This window comes from Narcine bancroftii, chromosome 6 (genome assembly GCF_036971445.1).
Source record: "Narcine bancroftii isolate sNarBan1 chromosome 6, sNarBan1.hap1, whole genome shotgun sequence".
In the NCBI taxonomy this organism is placed as follows: Eukaryota; Metazoa; Chordata; class Chondrichthyes; order Torpediniformes; family Narcinidae; genus Narcine; species Narcine bancroftii.
The window spans coordinates 196,067,376-196,091,274 of record NC_091474.1 but is presented as its reverse complement, the minus strand read 5'-3'; the positions used below and the strand labels follow the sequence as shown (position 1 = coordinate 196,091,274).

The following is a 23,899-nucleotide window of genomic DNA, read 5'->3' as shown; positions in this document are numbered from 1 at the left end:
CAGATTTATTGTCAGCATACATGCATGACATCACACATACCCTGAGATTTCTTTTCCTGCAGGCGAGGCAGAATTACCACTTATTGGAACTGCAAAAAAAACTGTGCACAATCTACACATGTAAACAAATAAAGAAATGTAAACAACTGACTGCAATACAGAAAGGAAGAAAAAACAAACAATAAAATTAAAAGTAAAATTCCTTAAATGAGTCCCTGATGGAGTTTGTTGTTGAGGAGTCTGATGGTGGAGGGGTAGCAGCTGTTCCTGAACCTGGTGGTGCGAGTCTTGTGGCACCGATACCTCTTTCCTAATCCTAGCAGCAGAACAGAGCATGTGCTAGGTGGTGTAGATCCTTGATGATTGCTGCTGCTCTCTGATGGCTGCATTCCTCATAGATATTCTTGATTGTGGGGAGGGTTTTGACTGTGTTGTCCTGGGCCGTATATACAACTTTGCAGGTATTTCTGTCCCTATACTAGGCCGTGATGAAGCCAATCAGAACACTTTCCATCGCACATCTGTCAAAATTTGCCATGGTTTCTGATATCATATCAAATCTCCTCAAACTCCTGAGGAAATAGAGGCAATGATGTGCTTTCTTCATGATGCCATTAGGTCCAGGAGAGATCCTCCAAGATCGTGACTTCCAAGAACTTAAATTTGCTCACCTTCAGCTCTGTGCCCCCAATGATCACTGGATCATACACATCTGGTTTTCCCTTCCTGAAGTCAACAATCAGCAACTTGGTTTTGATGACAGTAAATGTGAGATTGTTGTTGGTGTACCATTTGGCCAAATTTTCCATCTCCCTCCTGTATGCAGACTCATCATCCCTTTTTATACGACCTTCTACTGTCAGCAAATTTGTAGGTGGTGTTATTGTTGTACCATCATAAGTGTAAAGTGAGTAGACCAGTTGTTAAGAACACAGCCCAATGATGCTCTGGTACTGATGGACATTGTGGAGGAGATGTTCTTACCAATGCTCACTGATTGTGGTCTGGAATTGAGGAAATCCAGGATCCAATTACATAGTGGGGTGTTGAGTCCCAGGAATTGGAGTTTGCTGCTCAGTTTCGAGGGGATGATGGTGATAAATGCTGAACTGTTTCTTGGCGTTCCATGGAGTGCACTTGATGGAGAATCTCACCTGGTCCCTTAACACCAGCTCCATAGCCAAGAAAGCCCAGCAGCACCTCTACTTCCTGCAAACACTGAGGAAATTTCATCTCCCACCCTCTATCCTCACTACATTCCACAGAAGATATATTGAGAGCATCCTGTGCAACTTCATCATTACCTAGTTTGGAAGCTGTACCAATTCGGACTGCAAGAAACTGCAGAGGATGGTGAAGTCAACGGAAAAGATCATTGGGATTCTTTTCTGATCATGAAGGACATTTACAACACTTGATTCAGGCAAAAGGCAATAAACATTGTGAAGAACTTCACATAGCCCTCATGTAAACTGTTCTCCTTTCTGCCACCTGGTAGGAGGTACTGTAGCACTTCGGCCCTTACATCCAGATTGAGCAACAGTTTTTTTTTCACCCAAGCCATGTAGTCAATAAAGAGTATCCTGATATATGCTTCTTTGCTATTCAGGTGTTCCATGCCTTTGTGTGGAAGCAGTTAGATTGCATCCATGTAGACCTTTTGCTATGATAGGTGAATTGGAACAGATCCATGTTGCCGCTCACATAGGAGCTGATATGCTTCAACTCCACCTTTCAAAACACTTCATTACTTTTGATGTGTGTGCCACTGGTCACTAGTCATTTAGGCAGATTATCACACTCTTGTTGGGCATCAGTACGATTGAAACCTGTTTGAAACAGTTTGGCACCATGCCTTGCCGGAGTGAGGTGTCGAAGATAACTTTGAATACTTTGGCAAGTTGGTCAGCTCAGATTTTTAATACTTGGCTGGGTACTCCATCTGGACCAGATGCTTTCCTTAGATTCACTCTCCTGAAGGCAGCCCACACATTATCCTCAGATATGGACAGGAGAAGATCATCAGGGGACAAAGGGGTGTACAGTGCTGGTTCTTTCTTGCGATTGAATCAGGTGAAAAGGCATTGAGTTCATCTGGGATTGAAGCTTTGCCATCTCCTACTGCACCGGATTTTGTTTTGTTGCAGGTTATTTCATTAAGACCAGTGGTTTTCAAAATGCCCTCCTACACTCACATACCACCTTCAGCAATCCCTTACTAATCACAGAGCACCTATGGCATAGAGATTGCTGAAGGTGGAATGTGAGTGTAGGGGGGCAGTTTGAAAACCATTGATTTAGACCCTATCATAGCTGTCAGATATCCTTCATGATTTCTATTTTCATCTGGAAACTCCACTTTGCCCATGAGATAGCTTTCCGCAGGTCATACCTGCTCTTTCTACAGCGATCAGGATCTCTGGACCTAAATGCCTGTGATCTGGCTCAGCAGGTTCTAGATTTCATTATTCATCCAGGCCTTATAGATTTTTTTGTTTTCCTTCAATAAACAAAGAAATGGCATCACAAACTACTTCAAAATGTACAGATATCCCTCAACAATCTACATACATGTGATGTTTCTCCCCCTTCTTCTCCCACCCCCTTGAAACAAAAAAGGAGAAAGAAAAAGAAAGATAAAAGGAAGAAACACGCTGAGTGCGGTATCGGAACTGCCAATGAATATCCGGGGAGGCTGTGGAGCTGCCCTCTTATGTAATTTCTTTCATTATTCCACCTATTGGTATAATTGTTGGGGTGTGGCTACAGCTGTGGTCCCGTGTAGGCAGATATGGCTGCCATATTTTAACAAAGGTGCTATGTTGGTTTCTAAGATTGTACGTGATTTTTTTTCCATGGTAATACAGCTATGCATCTCGGTAATTCACCTGCTGATAAGAAGAGGGGAGTCAGGCTTCCAGGTCACCACTATGTATTTTGTTTTGTTATGGACAAAGTGATAAATACAAATTGAATTTGGTTAATTTATATCTTTTGTCCATGAGGTCCAGGGCTTCTAGTTGAACTATTTGGTGAGGACACATTTGTTCGCAGCTGTTTTGATAAAGTCTGTGACAGCCCTAATGTAATATAGACATATTACTCACACATAAACACTATTACGTGCTGTGTATGATGTGTGCACCATGGCCTGGGAAGCACTGTTTTGTCTGGTTTTATAGGTATGGTCAGATGATGATAAATTTGAACTTCAGAACAAATACAAGAGATATTTCACCAATTACACCCCTTCAGCCTGAGAAGGACCAATTAATTCTAATTCACTGTTTCATTGTCAATCAGTTTTCAATTCATAATACAGATACTCTTTATTGTCATGTAATAAAAGAGTTATGTAATACACAAAATTATCTAGTCTTCCATAAGGCAGAAAAAGATTTTCCATTAGCATTACCCAAAGCCCCTTACAATCAGAGAAAGAGAGCAAAAGAGAGGCCTCCAGAGTCACCAAGTGTCCATGGATTTGCCTCCAGTGCTCCCGCAGCCTTTGTAGCCACACATGACTCCAGTTCAATTCACTCCTTCAGCAACCCAAGCCCCTAACCAAACCTCTGACACAATGAGCCCTTCTTGCCGTCAGTATCCTTTCCAATCACGGTTCCAATATCTGGTTTTGAAGAGCTAGTTTCCAGCAGCCCAGTGCGAGTCCTTTGACCTAAAATCACTAGCAGCTCACAGACTGCGTGGGTTCCTCACTTGTAATTAGCTAGCAGCTCACTGCCAGGTGTGTCCTTCAGCTACAGAGCCCCTCGCTGGTCTACCACATGGTCACCATCCTTAGAGTTATCTCCTTTGCTTTTCTTTCTCAACAGTGCATGTTCTCCCCATTACTGGTGCCTGCAACAGTCAAGAGCTTCCCTGGAGTCTGCAGTTCTTCAATGCTGCTGCCGAACGCAGGCACCGCCATCTTGGGCCCAGACCCCACGGTCGCAGGATTTTAAATAAAACACCGTCAACTTTTTTTTAACAAGTCATTTAAAGCCTGTCAACAGTAGATCTGAGAGGAAGGACCCTGTGGGGCAATGCTATGTCCTGGTCCTCGCTCATCTCGGGTCAGAACTTGTGGTAGCACTGCCATTACAGCAGCTTCGCCTTTGTTTGTTACCTCTTTCATTACCATAGGCTCTGGTATTTATGTACCAACCTCTCGTGTGGCACCTTGTTAAATACCTTTTGTAAATCTAAATTCTTTACACTTATAGATTTCCCTCTATCATCTCTCCACATTTCATCTTCAAAGATTTCAAACAAATTTGTGAAACATGATTTACCTTTCTTCATACATGTGGATTACTTTTTTTTGTAAATTTAGACATACAGCTTGGTAACAGGCCCTTCTGGCCCATGATTAGGTCTAATGAGATTCACTATCCTAAATGATTAGTTATTAGCTCTTTGATTATTGACTCCAAAATCTTGTATAGTTAGTTAAACCAACTGGCTTATAGTTCATTGACTTTTATCTTTCTCCCTTTTTTGAATGAAGGAATTACATTGGCTGTTTTGCAATCTTCAGGTACACTTGCAGAATTTACAGGTCTAAAACAGTCCACTATTTATGCAGCCAACTTCCTTTAAAATCCTTAGCTGCAGACAATAGGGTCCACGCTGTTTGTTTGCCTTCAGCAGAGTAAGTTTCTCACGTACTTAATCTCCTATGAATGGGATACTTACAAGTTCCTGTTTGATATTTAAAATGAAACCATCTGCATTCTTGGCTATATTTTTAGAAGAGAAGAATGATGCAAAAATATAATTGAACCCTATCTCCCATTTGTGTAGTTATCTATTCACCAGCCAAATTCTCAAGAAATCCCACAGCTAATTTAGCCATTTCCTTCATTATTACATCAGGAGTTCTTATTTGAAGGGCTCACGCCTGAAACGTTGATTACGTATCTTTAACTTTGCTATATAAAGGACACTATTTAACCTGCTGAGCTTCTCCAGCTTTCTGTTTTTACTTCAACCACGGTATCTGCAGACTCGTATTTTACTTCAGGAATTGTTTGTTTTAACATTACAAAAGGTTTTCTCTCAACCTTTCTAATAAGCTTTTTAATCTTTCAATGCGGGATCCTGAAAACATCTCAGTTCTCAGTCTACCACCAGCCCTTGCCATTTTATATGGCTTACTTTTCAATTTAACACTGTCATTACCCTCCTCAATTAACCATAGATTATGCTTCTTTCTCATGTAATCCCACTTCCCAAATGCAATAACATTCTGTTGAGTGTTATAGACCAGCTGTTTGAATATCTGCCATTGTTCATTTACTGACCTATCTCTTGCCTTATTTTTTTTTTCAGTTCATCTGAGAGACAACTGCAGCTTTGTACTAATATAATTGCCCTTATTTAATTTGAAGAGAATAGTCTTTTGGTCCTGTGGTATCCACTCTCAAACTGCATCTAGAATTATATAATTTTGTGGTCACGACCTCTAAAGGGATCTTTGCCCACAGCATATTTAATCCTTCCTCATTACTCATGATCAAATCTAAAATCATTTGTTTCTGGGTAGGTTCCTTTACATATTGTTCTGAGATGCAATCCTTGATGCACTTTACAAAACCTTTGTCTATGATATCTTTACAATTTGGCATCATCCAATCAAGATGCAGATTAAAATCTTCCTTGATGATTGCAGTTTCCTTCAAACATGACTTAGATTTTTCCCCATTTATGCTCTGCCCTATTAAAAGGTCACATTTGGGGGGTAATAGGCTATTCCCACACATGTCCTCTTTCCCCTGCTATTCATGATTTCACCCCAAACTAATTGCACATTGCTATCTACTGCCTCCATATCACAAGTCAATACCACTCTGAATCCTTCCTTGATGAACAGGTCATTGATTAGATTGTGAATTACTGGGGCCAAGTCGCCACTCTCTAACAGCAGTCTATGAACCTGACAAAGATTTTTTTCCTCCACTTTTTGCTCCCTTTCTGAATACTAATTCTCAAGACACTGCAATAATTCCTTCCATTTCTGTGCGCTCTTATCTTATTAAGCGATCTGGTATCTTATTGAAAGCCTTCCAAAAATCAAAATAGCCCACATATATTGATTCTCCACTATTAATTTCACTCATCACATCCTCAAATAACTTTAGAAGATTCAGGGAACATAATTTATTTTTAATAAATCCCAGCTAACTCTCCTCAACCCTAAGATTATTTTCAAGTTGTTCTCTTTGTTGATTCTAGCATTTTCACTATAACTGACATGAGCATAATTGGGTCCTTCCCTGATTTCCAATTCCCTTCTTTCTTATATTTTGTGTCCTCCAAATAACAGGAATTACTCAAGAGTTAGAAGATGATGCCTGGAATATCTATTATCTCTAATGCCACCACTTCAATAATTCTAAGATTTGGATCATTTGGGCCTTGGAATTTAATGCTCTCAAGCTCACCATTTTCTCTAGTATTGTTTTTTTTGATTGATACTTATTTCCTTCAGTTCCTCATTCTTGGTAGTCTTGGTGTGGTAACCTGCCAGTGATCAGTGGCACTCATCTCAACAGAGATGACATGATTTTAAAAGCTGTGGGATCCCTATCAATACAGGTCTACAGTGGATGCCATCTCATTGGCTCTACACAAAGCCCTGGAGCATCTGGATAGAAAAGATGCATACATCAGGATGCTCTTTATTGACTACAGTTCGTCATTCAACACCATCATCCCCTCAAAATTGATCAGCAAACTCCAACTCCTGGGACTTAACACCCCACTGTATAATTGGATCATGCATTTCCTCACCTCCAGACCATATTCAATGAGGATTGGTAAGAACATCTCCTCCACAATCTCCATCAGTACCAGAGCACCACAGGGCTGCGCTCTTAGCCCCGTGCTCTACTCACTTTACACTTATGATGGGGTGTATTGGTATTACAACAACACCATCTACAAATTTGCTGATAAAACAATGTCAGTGGGTTGTATAAAATTGGGCCATGAATCAGCATAGAGGAAGGAGATTGAAAACTTGGTTGAATGGTGCAGCAACAACAACCTGGCACTCAATGTCACCAAAACCAAGTTGCACATTGTTGACTTTCCTTCCTTAAGACACCAGAGGTGTACGATCCAGTCATCGCTGAGGAGTCACTCTCTTGGACAATCTTTCCTGGACCCAACACACATTGATGCCATTCATGAAGAAAGCACATTGGAGCTTCTATTTCCTCAGGAGTTTGTGGAGGTTAGGTATGACACCAGAAATCTTGGAAAATTTCTACAGATGTATAGTGAAAAGCTGCATCATGGTCAACCAATACCCCTGAGCATAAAACTTTGCAAAAGATATTGGACACAGTTCAGGACATCACAGGCAAAACTCTCCCCACCATCAAGAACATCTACAGGGGAATGCTGCTGTATGTGAGCAGCAGGGATCATCAAGGATTCATGTCACCCAGCACATGGTCTGTTCTCTCTGCTACCATCCGGAAAGTGGTGTAGGCGCCACAAAGTTCACTCCACCAGGTTCAGGAACAACTACTACCCACACCCACCATCAGACTTCTTAACAACAAACTCAATCTGCGATTATTTAAGGACTCTTACTTTTGTACTTTATTGATTTTCTTTTTATTCTCCCTGTATTGCAGTCAGGTTGCCCTCCTTTTTTTGTGTACATGTGTATGTTGAGTACAGTTTTTTGCACTACTTATGGGTGCTAATTCTGCTCACCCGCAGGAAAAAGGATCTCATAGCTGTATGTGATGTCATGTATGTACTCTGACAATAAATCTGAAATCTAAATAAATTCAAAGTCAAACTCATGGCTCCATAATATTCCTGGAAGATTTTTTTTTGCATCTTTCTGCCATTTTCTTGTTATAAATTTTCCCATCTCTCTCTCTTCGTAAGGGACTAATATTCGTCTTTGTATATCTTTTCCTTCTAAAAAGAAATAGATGTGGGTCATATGCCATGCATCACAGCACCAGTATTAAGTAAACTGAGGGATAACCAGACTTCAAGAATTGATGATTTGCATTCTAAAGTCTTAAAAGGAGTAGCTTGCAGAGATGTTGGATATATTGGATAAGCTTCCAAAATTCTCTTGGTTTTGGTTTATTGGAAAAAAATAGAAATACAATGTTTCTATTCAATAAATAGGGAGGGTGGGGGGGGGGGGGAAGGAAGCAAAATATTTCCAATGACATTGGCCAGTTAGCCCAATGTCATTGGAAAATGCTAGAATCCAATATGAAGGAAATAGTATTAGGATGCTTTGAAATTCAATTGAAGCAGAGTTCAGATATTTATGGCAGGAAAGTAAAGTTTGAAAAATTGTTGAGTCTTTTGAAGATTTAACTAATAGAGTGGATGAAGAGGAACCAGTAGACGCTATGTCCAGTATTCAATATCAACATGTGCCACATAAGAGGAAAATTCCCCAGAATAGCGTTTATGTGGGATAGATGGTCCACTGACTAATTGAAAAGAAAAGAGTCAGGGTGTAATGCACGTCGAAAGAACCAAAGACTCGTTGATCCAAGCCAAGGCTTTTATTAACTAAAAGACTGGAGCATATCACAAATAGGCCAACCAGTCCAGAATGACCTGGTCTGGCTAGGAGCATTCCTTTAAGACCTGCCAGTAGGTGTGGCTACACTCTCAGCCAATCACAGTCTTCCTACACTACCATCTGTACATATGTACATATACACATTGGTGATAGAATCTGAACTATCACACAGGGTAAATGATTAAGGTTCAGGTTGGTAAGCTAGAACAGCTGAGGTGTCTCAGAGACCAATACCAGGTGTTCACCCATCTAGAATCTGTATTATGGACCATATTAAAAATAAATGGGAAAACAAATAGTGAGAATTTTAAAAAATCCAGAAAATAATGTAGTTTGGTTCAGAGAGGTGGCTGAAATTTGGCAACTGAGGTATAATCTGATGAACTGCGAGTTTATTCCCATTGGTGGGAAATTCCAACTATTGGTCAAAAGGAGAGAAATTACAGAATGCTGCTGTATGAAAATGTCTCAGTTTCTTTGAATTCTGATGTTCAATGTTATGATTACTTTCTTCATAGTCTCCAAAAATATACAGTTTGCCTGGAACCTAATTTGACTTTGCTTCATCTTCTCAAATGATCTTCTATGGTCCTCAGATTTATCCATTGTCAAAACCCTCACCCCACATTAATCACTCACATATACTGTGGTAACAATATCTAAGGTCATTTTTCATGGATGAAACAATAATTTCTATCCCAATTTCCATTGATCATAGGTTATTGTCACGATCTCAGCATTAAAATTTATTTTGAAGAGCCAAAAAAGTTGATTTGGATTTTACTGGAGAAAGTTTAAACTAAAACCTTAATGCTGAAATAGTGAGAACCGCTTATGATCAATGGAAATTCCAAAACACATTTGTTGACTCTTCAGAGGTATGTATTTACTTCAAGTTCTTGTTCAATCAACCATACTTGCTAATTCAGGGGAATCACACGTCAGTTTTGTTTGAGTCTCGCGTTATCATTTTCTTCATTTCAAATCTGAAACCAATTCCTTTATACCCTTGAAGTGTTATCCAGTTTTATCAGCACTATTTGAAACCCTTATCCTCACTTTATCACATCCAATCCCCTTCATGCCATTCTCCTTGCAAACATCCATCTAAACAATGACTCATACAGAAACCACAGCTCTTAGGGTTGATGCATAGCTCTTGGAATTTAATTTCTGATCCTCTAGTGTTATAATTATAATAAAAGATTTTTTAAAACTGTGATGTTTTTATGATTCTAAAATATGAACAAAAGTTGATAAACTCACCACTTCACAAGTATCAGAATCCAAGCAGCATTTTCACCCCTCAAGATAGATTGATTAAGTCGTAACCTAAACAGTCAGTTTCATCGTTTTATCCTGAGCAGATTACAGTCCCAAAATTAGATCTGATGGAACCCATTTTTCAAGTACATATTGTGTAGAAATTCAATTTAACCCAGAGTAGGTCATCCTTGAAATCAATTCTGGGTGAACTGTTACCCATGGCGAACTTGTTTAGGCAATGTTTGGTTGAGATCTACTGGAGACCATTTAAAGCCGATGCAGCATTGGACTTGAGAATTTATCACTCACCATCTGCTGGCATTGTTTTGCAATGTCTGCAAATACTCCATCAATAATAATAGCCTTTATGTTTTCTCAGTGCAACATGTTGCAATTATCTTACAGACCTTCCCAATTTTGCAGTGGTATGAAACTCCTCACAGCATGAAACCATCAGTGCTGAGGTGACATTTGAAGAAGGGATTGGCCATATGTAGATAGTCACCATGCCCATCTATCACCATGCTTGCCTTCATGCCTATGGCTGACAATTGTACAGCTGGTTTGTGTCTGCCTTGGGGATATGTCCTCCAAGGTCTGATGAAACCTTGCAGTGATCAGTGGGGCAATGATATGTGAGCTACTCGTGCAACTTAGTACTTGTTGCCCTTGCCAAGTTACGAAATATGATTCCACATTTTCAAAGAACCTTTCATTTAATGAAGTGATTCTTAAGGGGAGGCCTGAACTGGTACACTCAGTGATGTTTTTGGCCAAATGATGAGCTCACTCAATTGCTCAGTTGCATTTTGATGTACAGAATATTGCATGTTGACAACTTTATCTCTTCATTAATACCAGAATTATAATTCATTTTTACAATACTGAGTTACGTCATTTTCCAATATTTCTAACCTCTACCCCATCATACTTTCTATATGGCAAGTTAAACTTCAAATATATTGACTGTGACTGTCCTGAAGGTAATGTTAAAGCTGAATTTCAGAAGGCAACTGATTAAGGAATGGAGGTAAAGGGCAACAGATGGTGCAACATGTATCTTTACTGTTATGTGTCATGGAGTGGTAGGAGGTGTGTTCACGCCCACAGCTCACCACATGGTAGAGTGTTACTCACAGGTAGAGGGTAAGATCAAGGTGCTGAGCTGTGACAAGGTATTTCCAAATGAAGAAGAAAACAAGTTTGGAAAGAGACAAAACCTGAAAGGGAAGGTGGGAATGACTCCAAAAATAAGTTTGATTAATGGCTCCATTACTTGTAAAGGTTGTCACTAATATGTATGGCAATCTCTAGTGAATGATGGCTAGCTCTGTTTAAAATGTGGAAGCTGGATGTGTTAAATTCCTCAGAAGAGATGATAATGGATTTCATTGGATCAAGCAAAGCAGGGACTATAGTTAACAAATGAAAATGGTAGTATTTTCAGACCTAGCCATCCTCCCCTTTCTATTATTCTACTTCTGTCACCAGCTCTCCGAACCCCTACTTTCTTTTTTCTCTAGACCCCATAATGCAACCACACAATTGGCATGTCCTTCCTCCTACACACCACCCTCCCCCTCTCTGCACCCCCCCACCCCCATCTGCATGCACCAAGCAGGTTCTGTTCTCTTCTTCATGTAATGCCAATACTTTTAAAGAAGATTATTAATAGTTTATACCTGAATAATTCAGTGTCTAATTTCCATGTAGAGAAAATGCATTGACAAGTGCAAGTATTGTCTTGTATGCAATCATGTGACATACTTGGTAGTCAATACCAAGTACAGCATTTGCAGCCTGGGTTCTGATGGCATTTTTCTTCCAAAATGTAAACATAAAGGGAAATTTCCAAACAAAAACAGAAAAAAGGAATCATTTTGGCACTCTTTTAATGGATATTGATATCCATTAAAGGCCGCCGCACAAGTTGATTGGATAGTTAAGAAAATGTATGGTGTGCTAGTCTTCATTAATCGGGGACTGCGTTCAAGAGCCGTGAGGTAACATTTCCGCTCTATAAAGTTCTGATTCGACCACATTCAAAGTATTGTATTCAGTTCTGGTCTCCTCATTATTGGAAGGATGTGAATCATCCCAAAATTTTTATGTATTTATTTATAATTGTATCTTATGTATATATGTGATTATTATGTACAATGTATTGTGTGCGTATATGCATGCACCGTCATTCAGAGAACGTCGGGTTATATCTGTATAGTTAAGTGATAATGGACTTGAACTTGATCTATTTTAAATGATCGATAATATTGTTTGTCCATGTACACACACCTTGGAATGAAGCAACTCGTAATTATATAAGAACATAAGATGAACACTTGATTGTCAGCACTGGAATGACGAACCCAATTTCTGTGCTTTATGACTCTACAACTACGTCAAACACTTTGGAAAGAGAGGCAGGTATAGGTTATTTGGCCTTTTATATGCATTCCATCATTCAATACAATTGTAATTGCATGTTTGTTCTTTCTTTCTTTCCAGGATGGCTATGTAAGATCAAAAATTTGACCAATAAATAATATATTTTTCTTAAATTAACCTCATTTCCATAAATACATTCATCTTGGTCACTAATATTTTTCATTGTTAAACATGTTATGCGACAATTAATTACTTTTGGAAATGGAGCAGCTCATACTGTTATTATGTAACAAATCCAACAATATTAGGCAAATGACCAGTGATTTTGAACAAGCCGGGCATGTTGATCAGAACTCCAGGGGAACTCCTTGCTTGTTAGAATCCTTTCTATCCTGTATATGTCAACATTTAACAGTTAATATTTTATTCTCTTCACCTACCTCAAAACTCTGATACTTCCCCTTACATATTTGTCCTATTATTTTTGGAAGTTTACTAATGAATGTGCTTCCAACCAGCATTTCCAAATATCATATTGAATCACCTCAACACCTCACTTCAACCTTTCTTGACTGAATTAGTTTCTTTTCATTTACTCCATATAATTACATATGATTTTGAACAATTAATTCAAATTTGTACTGAACTCCCTCCACGGAAATGTATTCTCATTATTTGGTATCTTCATGTAACTGGTACTATTCATTTCTATTCAATTTCTTCTGCACATTCTACAAACCAATAACTCAAAAAATTGTATTCAGTGGCATGGCTGCAGCCTGAACAATATTTCCAAAATGTTTCACATTTTGTTAAGTTTGTACTCTATTCTTCTCCCAATAAAATTAACTTTCCTATATGCTTTCCAACATCTCTGAATGTTCCGTTGAAAGTTTCATGAAATCTAATTTCTGATTTTGATTTTATTTTTTTCTGATTTTGCAGAACAGCTTTATAACAATAGCTTTAAATCCTGAAAAACTTTAATGGCTTTCAGTGCAATGTCATTTGGTACTTCATTTATTTGCAAATTCACAAAAATTGATAAATGTTTTCAAATAGTCAGTATTCAGCATATTCTGTTAAATAATAATAAGAATGGTTGTTGGAGAAACTCAGCAGGTCATGAATTAAAAGGCATCAGTGTTTTGGGCCGGAGACCTTTGTCAGGAATCTGGAAAAGCAGGCAGTTACCTGAATAAAAAGGTGGAAGGGAGAGGATGAGAAATGGCAATTGATTTTATCTGTCTGGAGACTGCCGAGGTGCTGTTCCTTCAATTTATAGGTGGCCTCAATTTGGTTTTCAGGTTCTCCAATTTTCATTAACCCACTCTTTCCCTATCCTTCTTTTCCTCCAGCTTCTCACACCTTCCCTTCCTTTCCTGTGAGAGTTACCCTTCTTAGCCCTCTGCTATCTCCCCTATCACTTTTCAGTTTTGTTCTCTTCTACCCTCCCATCTGTAACTACTCTTACGAACTAACAACCCTTTTAATTTTGTTTGAGACAAAAGGGACTTTATTAGCACTAACAAAGGAACAGCAATGGAAAATTCAACAGACAACGGTAAATTCAAAATAATATTTTTTATTAAACTATTAATTACATCACATTTCTTACTTATCTCTAAACTTAACCTATATTTAACCCCACTGTGTGCAAATGTAAATGTGTGTGTGTAATAAAGTCCCAGTCTGAAAAGTCAATTTTTAAAACTTCAGCATAATTTTAATCTTGCTTTAAGGCCTTAAATCTTCCATTAAGAAATAATTATAAAGCACTTTTAAACATCACATCTTCAGACCTCTTTAAACTCACAATTCTTTTGATTAATTGTCCTTGAGATATTCTTCAAGCAGAAGTAACCATCTTTTGAGCCATGAATGTATCTCCTGTGAAAGGGAGAATACAAGTCCTATCTTCCCAGAATCAAATCTTCTTCTTTTGAATAGACTTTGTAATCTGTTTTCCAAACAAAACTGTCCTCTTTATCTTAAAGAGACAGAAGTAGGCTGCTCTTTTGAAATCTACTTATTCTGTGTCCCCCCCTTTTTTAAAGAAATTACATATAACAGTACCTATTCTGGTTACTGTAATTCAACCCTGTCTTCACCAAAGTTCCAACTCTTGTGTGTCACAGGATTTTGATTTCTGAAACAGATCCAAAATGTCTAAATTCGATAATATATTTCTCCAAACCATGTGACAGTTGCATCATCAATGAAGACAGTCCGAATTTTTAGAAACCCCATGACTTAGTTTTATTTCTACCAAGCTTCTGACCTTTTTCTAAACTACTCCATATCTATAACAACCTCTGGCCTCATTTCTGTTCAAGAGGCTTCAACAGTTCTTATTGTGTGTGTATACACTTCAGTTTTTAAGAAAGCAAGCATTCCATTGTTCTTGAATAATTAAGACCCATATCAAATCAATTAGTTCTGTCTTTATAGATGGTGCAACTCCAAAAATGAACTCTCTTCTCTGAGTACAATGGTTCTTTGTAATGTGATCTGTGTGTGTAACCTACAACTAACCTAAAACATATAAGAAATATAGCTTAAAATTTATCAAAATATTAATATTAACACAGATCCATTACACTACCTTTTACCTCTGACCTGTTTACCTATGCTCTTCTCCCTTTTCTTCCTCCATCCTCTCCTCCCTCCACCATTTTATTCTGCTATCTATCTGTTTTCAAGATTCCCGATGAAGGAATCAGGCCCAAAATATTCCTTCCTTTTTGATATTTTTTATTGTTTTTTTATAATAAATACAGTAGAGTGAAAAAAGACAACAAAACTGAAAATTCACTATCACATATGTATCTATACCAAGATAAAAACTTCAGACAGTATGAACTCGATTCCCCCCTCAGGAAAGACATCAAAAATATTATATATATAAAACCTAACCTACTCTATGAAAAAAGTAACAAAAAAAAATCTGAGCAGCTTATCCTGAGGGTTATATATATTTTGTAGCTTTTGGTTCCTACTGTAAATAAAAAGAAAACAAAGGTAAGACTATCTGGAAGGGTGAGTACATCTAATCACATTTAAAAAAATTATATCAAATAAAAATAAAACTTAAGTGGTCGCCATATATTTTCAAATTTCACTGATGAATCAAATGCATGATATCTAATTTTTTTTTCTGAATTTAAACAGGACATAATATTGAAACCATTGAAACACTGTTGGAGGTCTAGAGTCTTCCCATTTGAATAAGATGACTCCTCTAACCAACAATGTAGAGAAGGTAACAACCTGATGCGCAGGTACAGAAAAACTCCCTATATCTGATTCAATAACCCCAAAAAGATTTCTATGGATGGACAAGACCAAAGCAATATCAGATTTTCATCTGTCACAAGTAGGGTTAATGTTATAAAAGATACAAGCCATCTAATCTTTGGATATGTGAACATTGATTGCCGTTTAATTCCAATGGATGATGCACGACCTGCTAAGTTATTTGAACACCTTTGTGTATTGGATCAGTATGTTCTGGTTCTTTTTTGTTTAGAACATGAAGCAAATTAAGAAAAGATGGAAGGGGAGAGAGAGAGGATGTCCTCGGTTAAATATCTTAAAAAATAACTTTGAATGAGGCACCAATATTTGATTGACTTTCTTTTTTATAAATCTTCAGGTGCATTAGAATTATGTGATCATTTTAATATTGTCAAAGTAAATTGAGAACATTCAGGATTATCAAGGTCTAAGCGATGAAATGGATCAACTAAATATTGTGACAGCCTCAGAGCAGAAGCTTCAATATTGAGATCAAACAAGATAAGTAAAAGATCAGACAAAAATGGACAGTAGATTGAATCAGGGGCAGACTTCTGAAAAATGAAAAGCTACCCAGCTGAGATTAAATAGAAAGAGAATTTCCCCCACATATCTGCAGAACAACTACAAATGAAGATTGTGATGATAGATAAATATCTTTTCTTAATTTGCTTCATGTTCTAAACAAAAACAAGGGCTGTGCTGTGAGGACATAAGTAATCTCTGGCTGGACTGCATACTGAAAAGCTTATCGAAGAGTGCAGAGAGAATCCAATAAATTTGTGCAGTCTGATGAATTGAGACACTGAAATTTTAGACCACATGATGGGGGAAATTGTAATCACGACATGCCGTTAAACTTCATAAAATAGGTTAAGATCTTTATATAATGTTCTGGTTCTGTCCTGTACGGTATCTTAACAATATATTAGGTTTTAATTTTTTTACAGTTCTTTATCTTCTCAGCATGAAGCTGCTTTGATTTCTGTAAGCTCATTTTTCAATCTGATTGAAAGCTCAAACTAAAGTTCATATGTGTGCTGTAATCTCCACCCATGGCATAATGAAATTTAGCAGAGGACAAGTCCCGTGGGAATCAACAGTCAAGTGCAGCCCTTGAGGCCAATAAGACAGTTTTTGCCAAATGATGTAATTAAAGAGGGGAGGAAAGAACTTTTTTTTTCTTCTTTTAATCAATCAAGGACACAATGAAACTTACAAAATGACAATTTTTGTGGAATTTCTATGTTCTTTTTTCAAAATGTTATATTTTCTCTGTTGACTTCCCACCATCCTGAAACTTGGGTGTTTAAAAAAAAGTTTGCTTATTTCATTTCATCATCTGGGTTTCACAGGCATTGCTGGCATTTATTGCTCATCCATAATGGTCTTTGAAAAAATTGGTAAGTGTTAATTCACAACTGAATGATTTGCTCAGCTATTTAAGAAGTCATTTTAGAGCCAATCACATTGAGGGCTCTAAAGTCACATTTAGGACAGACAAGGCTTCTTCCCTAGATGTTCTTTTGCAGCAATCCAACAGTTTTGGGGTTATCATTATCGATCTAACGACTTGACTTTGTTTTTCCAATTTAATAACTGAAGTGAAATTCCATATCTGCTTTGATGGGATGTGAACTCAGGCTCAGCATTGTTAGCACAGAGCCCTTAGTTGCTAGTGCAATATTTTACCTGGTGCATCACTCTCAATAGATTATGACTTATTCTAAAGCCTCTGTGTCATCAACCATTTCTCATATTCAATTACATATTTATAATTTCCAACTAATCCTGATTATTGATTTATTTTTGGATTTACTATTTTTGCATTGGCTTTATAAATTGACATAAATAACACACATGGACTAGTTGTACATTCTTAAGAGAAAAGCAATTCCACACTCAGAAAAGTATCCTTGTGATTATGGATACAAATTTAAAATTGTGGAGCACAGTGGAAAATAAAGGAAAAAAGTGACTTTGACCCAAACATTGTGGAGGGGACTATACTTTTGACAGGATGGAAGTTGGGTGGAAAAGAATTAGATGGAGGTTAACCTCCATCAGATGGAGGTTAATCTGGATAAGTGTGAAGTGATGTATTTTGGAAGGTCAAACTTGAAGGCAGAGTATATGGTTAATGGCAGGATTCTTAACAGTGTGGAAAAACAGAGGGATGTTGTCCAAATCCATAGAGCTCTCAAGGTTGCCATGCAGGTTGATAGGGTAGTTAAGATAGCTTATTAGTCGGGGGATTGAGTTTGAGAGTCCTGAGGTAATATTGTAGCTCTATGAATCTCTGGTTAGACAATACATGGACTATTGTGTTCAGTTCTGGTCACCTCATTACAATAAGAATGTGGAAGCTACATAAAGGGTACAGAAGAGATTTACCAGCATGTTGTCTGAATGGGAGAAAGTGTCTTAAGAGGCAAGGTTCACAGAGCTAGAGATTTTCTCTTTGGAACAAAGAAGAAGGAGTTGTGACTTAATAAAGGTGTTCAAGATTATGAGGCATGGATAGGGTGGAGAGCCAACACCTTTTTCCCAGGGTGAGAGCAGCAAACAACAAAGGATATCTGTACAAAGTGAGGGGAGGAAGGTTTAGGGGAGACACAGAGAGTAGTGATTGGCTAAAATGCATTTCCAGAGGTAGTGGTGGAGGCTGATACTATAGGGACATTTAAAAGACTATTCAACGGTACATGGATGCAAGAAAAATTGAGGGTTATGGGTGTGAAGTAGGGAAGATTTAGTTGTTGAGTAGATTTATATAATTCAGCACCACAGCATGAGCTGAAATGCCTGTATTGTGCTGCAATATTCTATGTTTGTTCCCCTGGAGATTTCCAGAATAACCCATTAATTTGGCAGAAGAATTCCAAATGTTCAGGGTTTCTTTACATAAAATATGGCATCTTCCAGTATGCCCATTAATCCAATAGTCTACAGCAGGGGTGTCAAACTCAAATTCACGGAGGGCCAAAATTAAAAACTTGGACTAAGTCGAGGGCCGAACTAAATATTTAATGAAAATTTTCAACAACATCTGCATGTTTTCTCTTCTTTCAACATATGTAATGTTAAACTTTAGGATATAACTTTAGGAGGATAATGTTACAGGTCAGGAGTAGGTAGCTCAAGTTCACCCTTTGCTTGACCTGAGGGAAACATATTTGGTCCCTGTGGAAATGTAGTCAGCATTCACAGGCTGTGTCCATTTTGGCCTGCATCAGGACTCAGCATTTCCTGCTCACTCATCAACCCACCCTCGACCCACCATCCCTCTACCTGACCAGTCCTTTACCCAACCTCTACTTACCCCTCACTCCACTCGCTCTGCCTCTACCCACCCCATCCTATACACGCCCCTCTACTGCCTGTTCTTCCCTCTACCCATCTCTCACCCTCTAATCACCCCTCCCCTACTCGCCCTGCCCTCCCCTTTTACCTCTTCCCTATCCACCCCTCCTTCTACTCATCCCTCCCTCTAACTGCCCCTCGCACCACCATAACTTCCCCTGCCCATTACTCCTCACCTACACCCTCTGCCCACCCCTGCTTACCCACCCACTCAGGCCCAGCGCGCTGCCGATCAGCCTTTGCGGACAGCCACCATCTCTCTCTTCACGTGCAGGGCCGAACCAGCTGTCCCTGGGGTCCGCGCGGGTGCAAGCGCTGAAGGCCGTGGCGACCGGGAGAAGTGCGCTCGCACTGTGGAAGGGCCGTTCGGTGCCAGTCGCACGGGGCTCGCGCTGCTCAGGGGCTGTGCGCCGCCTGCCATGCCTGTCACACCGACAGGAAATCACAGGCGCTCGCCCATCCGCCGCAATGCTCGACAGGTGGGAGGAGTGACTGGTTGTGCAGGGAGCCTTCCAACTGGCTTGCCGGCTGATGACATCGACAGACTTCTCGTGTTACAATTTCTCGTGTTACAATGGGGAAGGATGTGCAATGGAGGGGGAGGATGGTGGGGGTGACATTACCAAAAAACAGCATCGGCTCTAGCTGCAGGGCGGGCCACCTCTAATACATTTTTGAAATGATCTTGCGGGCCAAGTATAATTATATCGCGGGCCAAATTTGGCCCGCGGGCCAGAGTTTGACATGTGTAGTCTACAGTCTTCTCTTCCTATTTGTAGGCAAGATCATCGTGCAATGCTAGCTGAGAACCATCAATGGATAATATCAGAATGACAGAATCAGTTTAAAGATATAGTTGTCAGGGCACTCATTTTTTCCTAAAGTGCACAAATATACTATTGGTATTGGGACTCTTTTGAAACCAGAGTGCCAGATTAATATTTCTATATTAAAAATTATATTGAATCAACACCTTATAGCCATATCATAAATGTTATATAGTTAGGATAATGTGAACTATTTTGTAACCGCATAGTAACTGTAGTGCAACACTGTGGGGTGAATCTATATGTATATGAGTGTGTGTGAGCAGTTCCCTGAGATGGTAGAAGACATCAGCAAGTAAAGTCTCTTCTGTTATTTGAATCTTGCATCTCTAAGTCATTTAAGAAGCCCCCCAAATAACTCCAAAGACATAACATGTTGGCAGCGGTATAAGAGAACAAGAATAAAGCCAGACAATTGATTGTAAGTCACTGAAATATAAAAAGGGAAGAAGAGAAAAAACATTACTGAAAAGAAATGGCTAGAGTAACAGCAGTTCATCCAGTGATGTACTGGGAGGCTGAAGACATTGTTGAATCATTTAAAAAGATTCAGCAGAAGTGCAATTTAGCATTCAAGAGCTATTTTAAAAATGTAACAGCAGAGGAGAAGGTCAGTTATATACTTCTCTGGACAGACAGGGGAGCAAGGCCTTGACTTTTTTAATAACTGGAAGTTTACAGAGATGGAGAAAAATGATCCAGAGCAGTTATTTGCAAAGTTTGCTTCTCACCTTGAACCCCGGCCTAATCATAGAATTAAATGCTATGATTTCAAGGCTTAATGAAAAAGACTGATGAGACTGTTGATAACTTCCTCACTAGATTAAAAATTGTTGCTGCAAAATGAAGATTTAAGGATATGGAAGAAAAATTAGTTGATCAACTAATATGGGGGAGTGCCCATCCTGAAGTGCAAAAATCTTTTTTAGGGAAGGATAGCTTGAAGCTGGCCGAAGCTATAGACACAGCCATAGTCTTTGAAGCCATGAGGATGCAAATGAAATCCCTATTTATGCAGACCCACCCACAGCAAAGAGAAGGAAAGGTTGATGCTATAAAGAACACAATCAGAAAAGTGCAAACCCCCAAGACCTGCAGGAAGTGCGGCAGACAACACCCTTTCGATTACTGACCTAAATATCTCACATACGGTTTTGAATGTAAAACCTGTGGTAAAGCAAACCACTGGGAAATATACAAGTCTGGTGTGAAGAAAACAGTAATACCAGTGAAGAAATAAGACAAGAAGATCCACCACATAAAAAGAAACAACAATGAGGACTCCGACACCCAGATACTGGACATAGAATCCATACACCTTCATGAGATGTCAGATGAGATTAAAGAAGGAAGTGAGTTGCACACAAGGATCCAAATACAGAGGACAATCCAGAACAAGGTGGCGATATTTAACCTAAAGGTGAAGCTGGATACTGCATCACAAAGCAATGTCTTTCCACTCAGACTCTACTGCCAGATGTTCCCAGAGAAAATAAAAAAAGGGTATCCAAAAGACGGTGGACTGGAAACAGCAAATGTCACATTAACGATCTATAGTGGACCCATGATCAAGCAGCTAGGGAGAGTTAAGATCAATGGCTGGCATAAGGCAAAGAACATCCACTGTACGTTCTACATGGTAGACACAGACGGACCTGCAATTCTAGGTTTGGGTAGCTGTCGGGAGTTGCAGTTGACCTCTGTCAATTATGATCCAGACGAAGAAGATATCCAAAAGGATCAACAGAAACACCCAACAAAAAGAGAAAATGATTTCCACAGAAATACCTGCCAGGCCATGGCACACAGTGGGAGCAGATTTGTTCAGTGAGAATCAAGAGTGGCTTCTAATAGTAGCCTGTTACTACTCTAAGTTTCCATTTGTCAAAAGGGTGAAAGACCTTAGAGCATCAACTATCTCCTCAGAAATGAGAGCAGTCCTTGCTGAACAAGGAATACCTGAAAAAGTAATATATGACAATGAACACATTTCATGTTGCAAGAATTCAGAAAGCTGGTTGCAGAGTATGGGTTTGTTATCACTACATCATCTCCATACTACCCCAAAAATCATGGGTTCATTGAAAGACAAGTGCAAACTGTGAAACACACACTAGTTAAGTGTCGCAAAACAAAAGACGACCCAGACCTCGCTCGTCTATCATTATGAGCAACACCTTTAAGGGTTGACATGAAGTCCCTGGCAGAACTTCTAAATAATAGGAGATATAAAACAACTCTGCCAAGCAAAATATACCCTCCAGAAGACCAAGAGGAAACCAGAAGAAGACTGGCTGACATGCAAGAAGAAAGACGCCAGCATTATAACAAACATGCACAAACATTGCCAGAACTCTTCAGAGGGCATCATGTGCATATTCAAGGGCTGATGTTGAAAACATGGACCCCAGCAAAGGTCATCAGAGAAGCTGAAACACCAAGATCATACATTGTCGAGGCAGACTCTCGCAATCAGCTGAGGAGGAACAGAATTCACATCCAGTCGATACAAGATGTGACGAAGCAGAAAGCTTTAATAACAGCAAAACCTTCAACACCATTATCAAGGGAAAAGACCACAATCACTAATATCGAAACATCAACACAGCAGTTGTTAGATGAAGCACAACAAGCTACATCACCTACACATGTACCAGCAACACAGAGCCTAACTGTTGCAGCCAAATCCACAAGATGGCAAAGGAACATACTGCCACCAGTGTGATATCGATAAGAACTATTTAAAAATAGTTGTGTAAATTAATTAGTGTATAAGTTCAGTTACTTAAGTTGCACTGGAAGGAAATTGATAAAGAACATGAATTTTTTCTTTATCTTGAGAAGGAGGGATGTTATATAGTCAGGATAATGTGAACTAATTGGTAACAGCATAAGAATACAACCTTCTCTCTTTAGTAACTGTAGTGCACCACTGTGGGGCGTATGTATATGTATATGAATGTGTGTGAGCAGTTCCCTGGCATGGTGAAGACATCAGTAGGTAAAGTCTCTTCTGTTATTTGAATCTTGCATCTCTAAGTTATTTAAGAAGCCTCCCAAGTAACTCCAGAGACAAAACAATAAATTTGAAAAATTATGAGAGCTGAGCAGGTTTAGTAAATTTGCTTCTTTAGTTATTATTCTGCTCTCCCAAAAGGAAATTTAAATGAGACTTCCCAGAATAAGGGAGTTGTTCTCTTGATCCAAGGAAACACTTTAGCAATAAAGCTACACTGCACTTGTTATTACAACATACCTCAAACTCTAGGCTGCTGTTCATCAACCTCAGCTCAGCATTTAAAATGATCTTTCCTTAGAGGCTGGTGGAGAAGCTGTCCTCATTGGGACTCAACATCTCTCTCTCTGTAAATGGATTCTGGACTTTAAACGGAAAGGCCACCGTCTATCCGGATTGATAGCAAAACGTCGAGCTCCATCACGCTGTGTCACCATTACCATCTCCAAGTGCTACTTTTGTGAAGAGGGTCAGCACCTGAGGAAACGCTGCTCTGCCAAGGATACAGTGTGCTCCAGGTGCCAGAAAAAGGGCCATTATGCCAAAGTTTGTCAGTCCAAACCATCCACGAGGTCTAGCAGCACCGCTTGCAGACTTTGGAGAGTGCAATCAGTTCTATCTTCCCTGCACTCCAGTGACACCATGTGTGAATCCTGCAGGTGCCATTTTTATCTACGTGCCAAACACCATCTTCCCAGGCATATGATACTTTGAGGGGTCAAGGCCAGCCATTTTTGGACTGAGGGCTGCCATCTTGGGCATGGGAGCACCCATCAGACTCGGACAATAAATCCATACTGGCCTCCAACACCCTGAACAAGGGGACCCTGCACAAACACACAGAGTCCATGATGGACGTCCAGGTAGATGGGAGTGATATCAACTGTTTATTCGATAGCAGGAGTACAAACAGCTTTATCCATCCATCCAGACAGCTAAATGACTGTCCCTTAAATTACGATCTGCCAAGTACAGAGTATCACTAGCGTCCAAATCGTACATGGCAGACACCCTGTGATCCTCACTGTTGGAGGGCTAGTGTACGAATGCTTCAGATTGCTTGATATGCCACGAATCTGTGCCCCCTTGCTACTGGGGCTCGATTTCCAGTGCTAACTTCAGAGTCACTAGGTAATTTGTTTAGCCCTTCCCCCCCCCTTACCATCTGCAACG

General features: G+C 39.2%; 1 protein-coding gene across 8 annotated transcripts in view; it reads right to left on the bottom strand.

Moving 5' to 3' along the window:
* Positions 1-23,899, bottom strand: part of LOC138736914 (PC3-like endoprotease variant B) — a 1,109,211-nt gene that overhangs the window by 174,574 nt on the left and 910,738 nt on the right. The window contains exon 14 of one of the 8 annotated variants that reach the window (XM_069887120.1): positions 15,081-15,221. The exons of the other annotated variants lie outside the window; for them this stretch is intronic. Coding sequence (XP_069743221.1) covers positions 15,219-15,221 — 3 coding nt within the window. The 3' untranslated portion in view covers positions 15,081-15,218. Of the gene's footprint in view, positions 1-15,080; positions 15,222-23,899 lie in introns of those variants that run through there. 8 annotated transcript variants of the gene reach the window in all.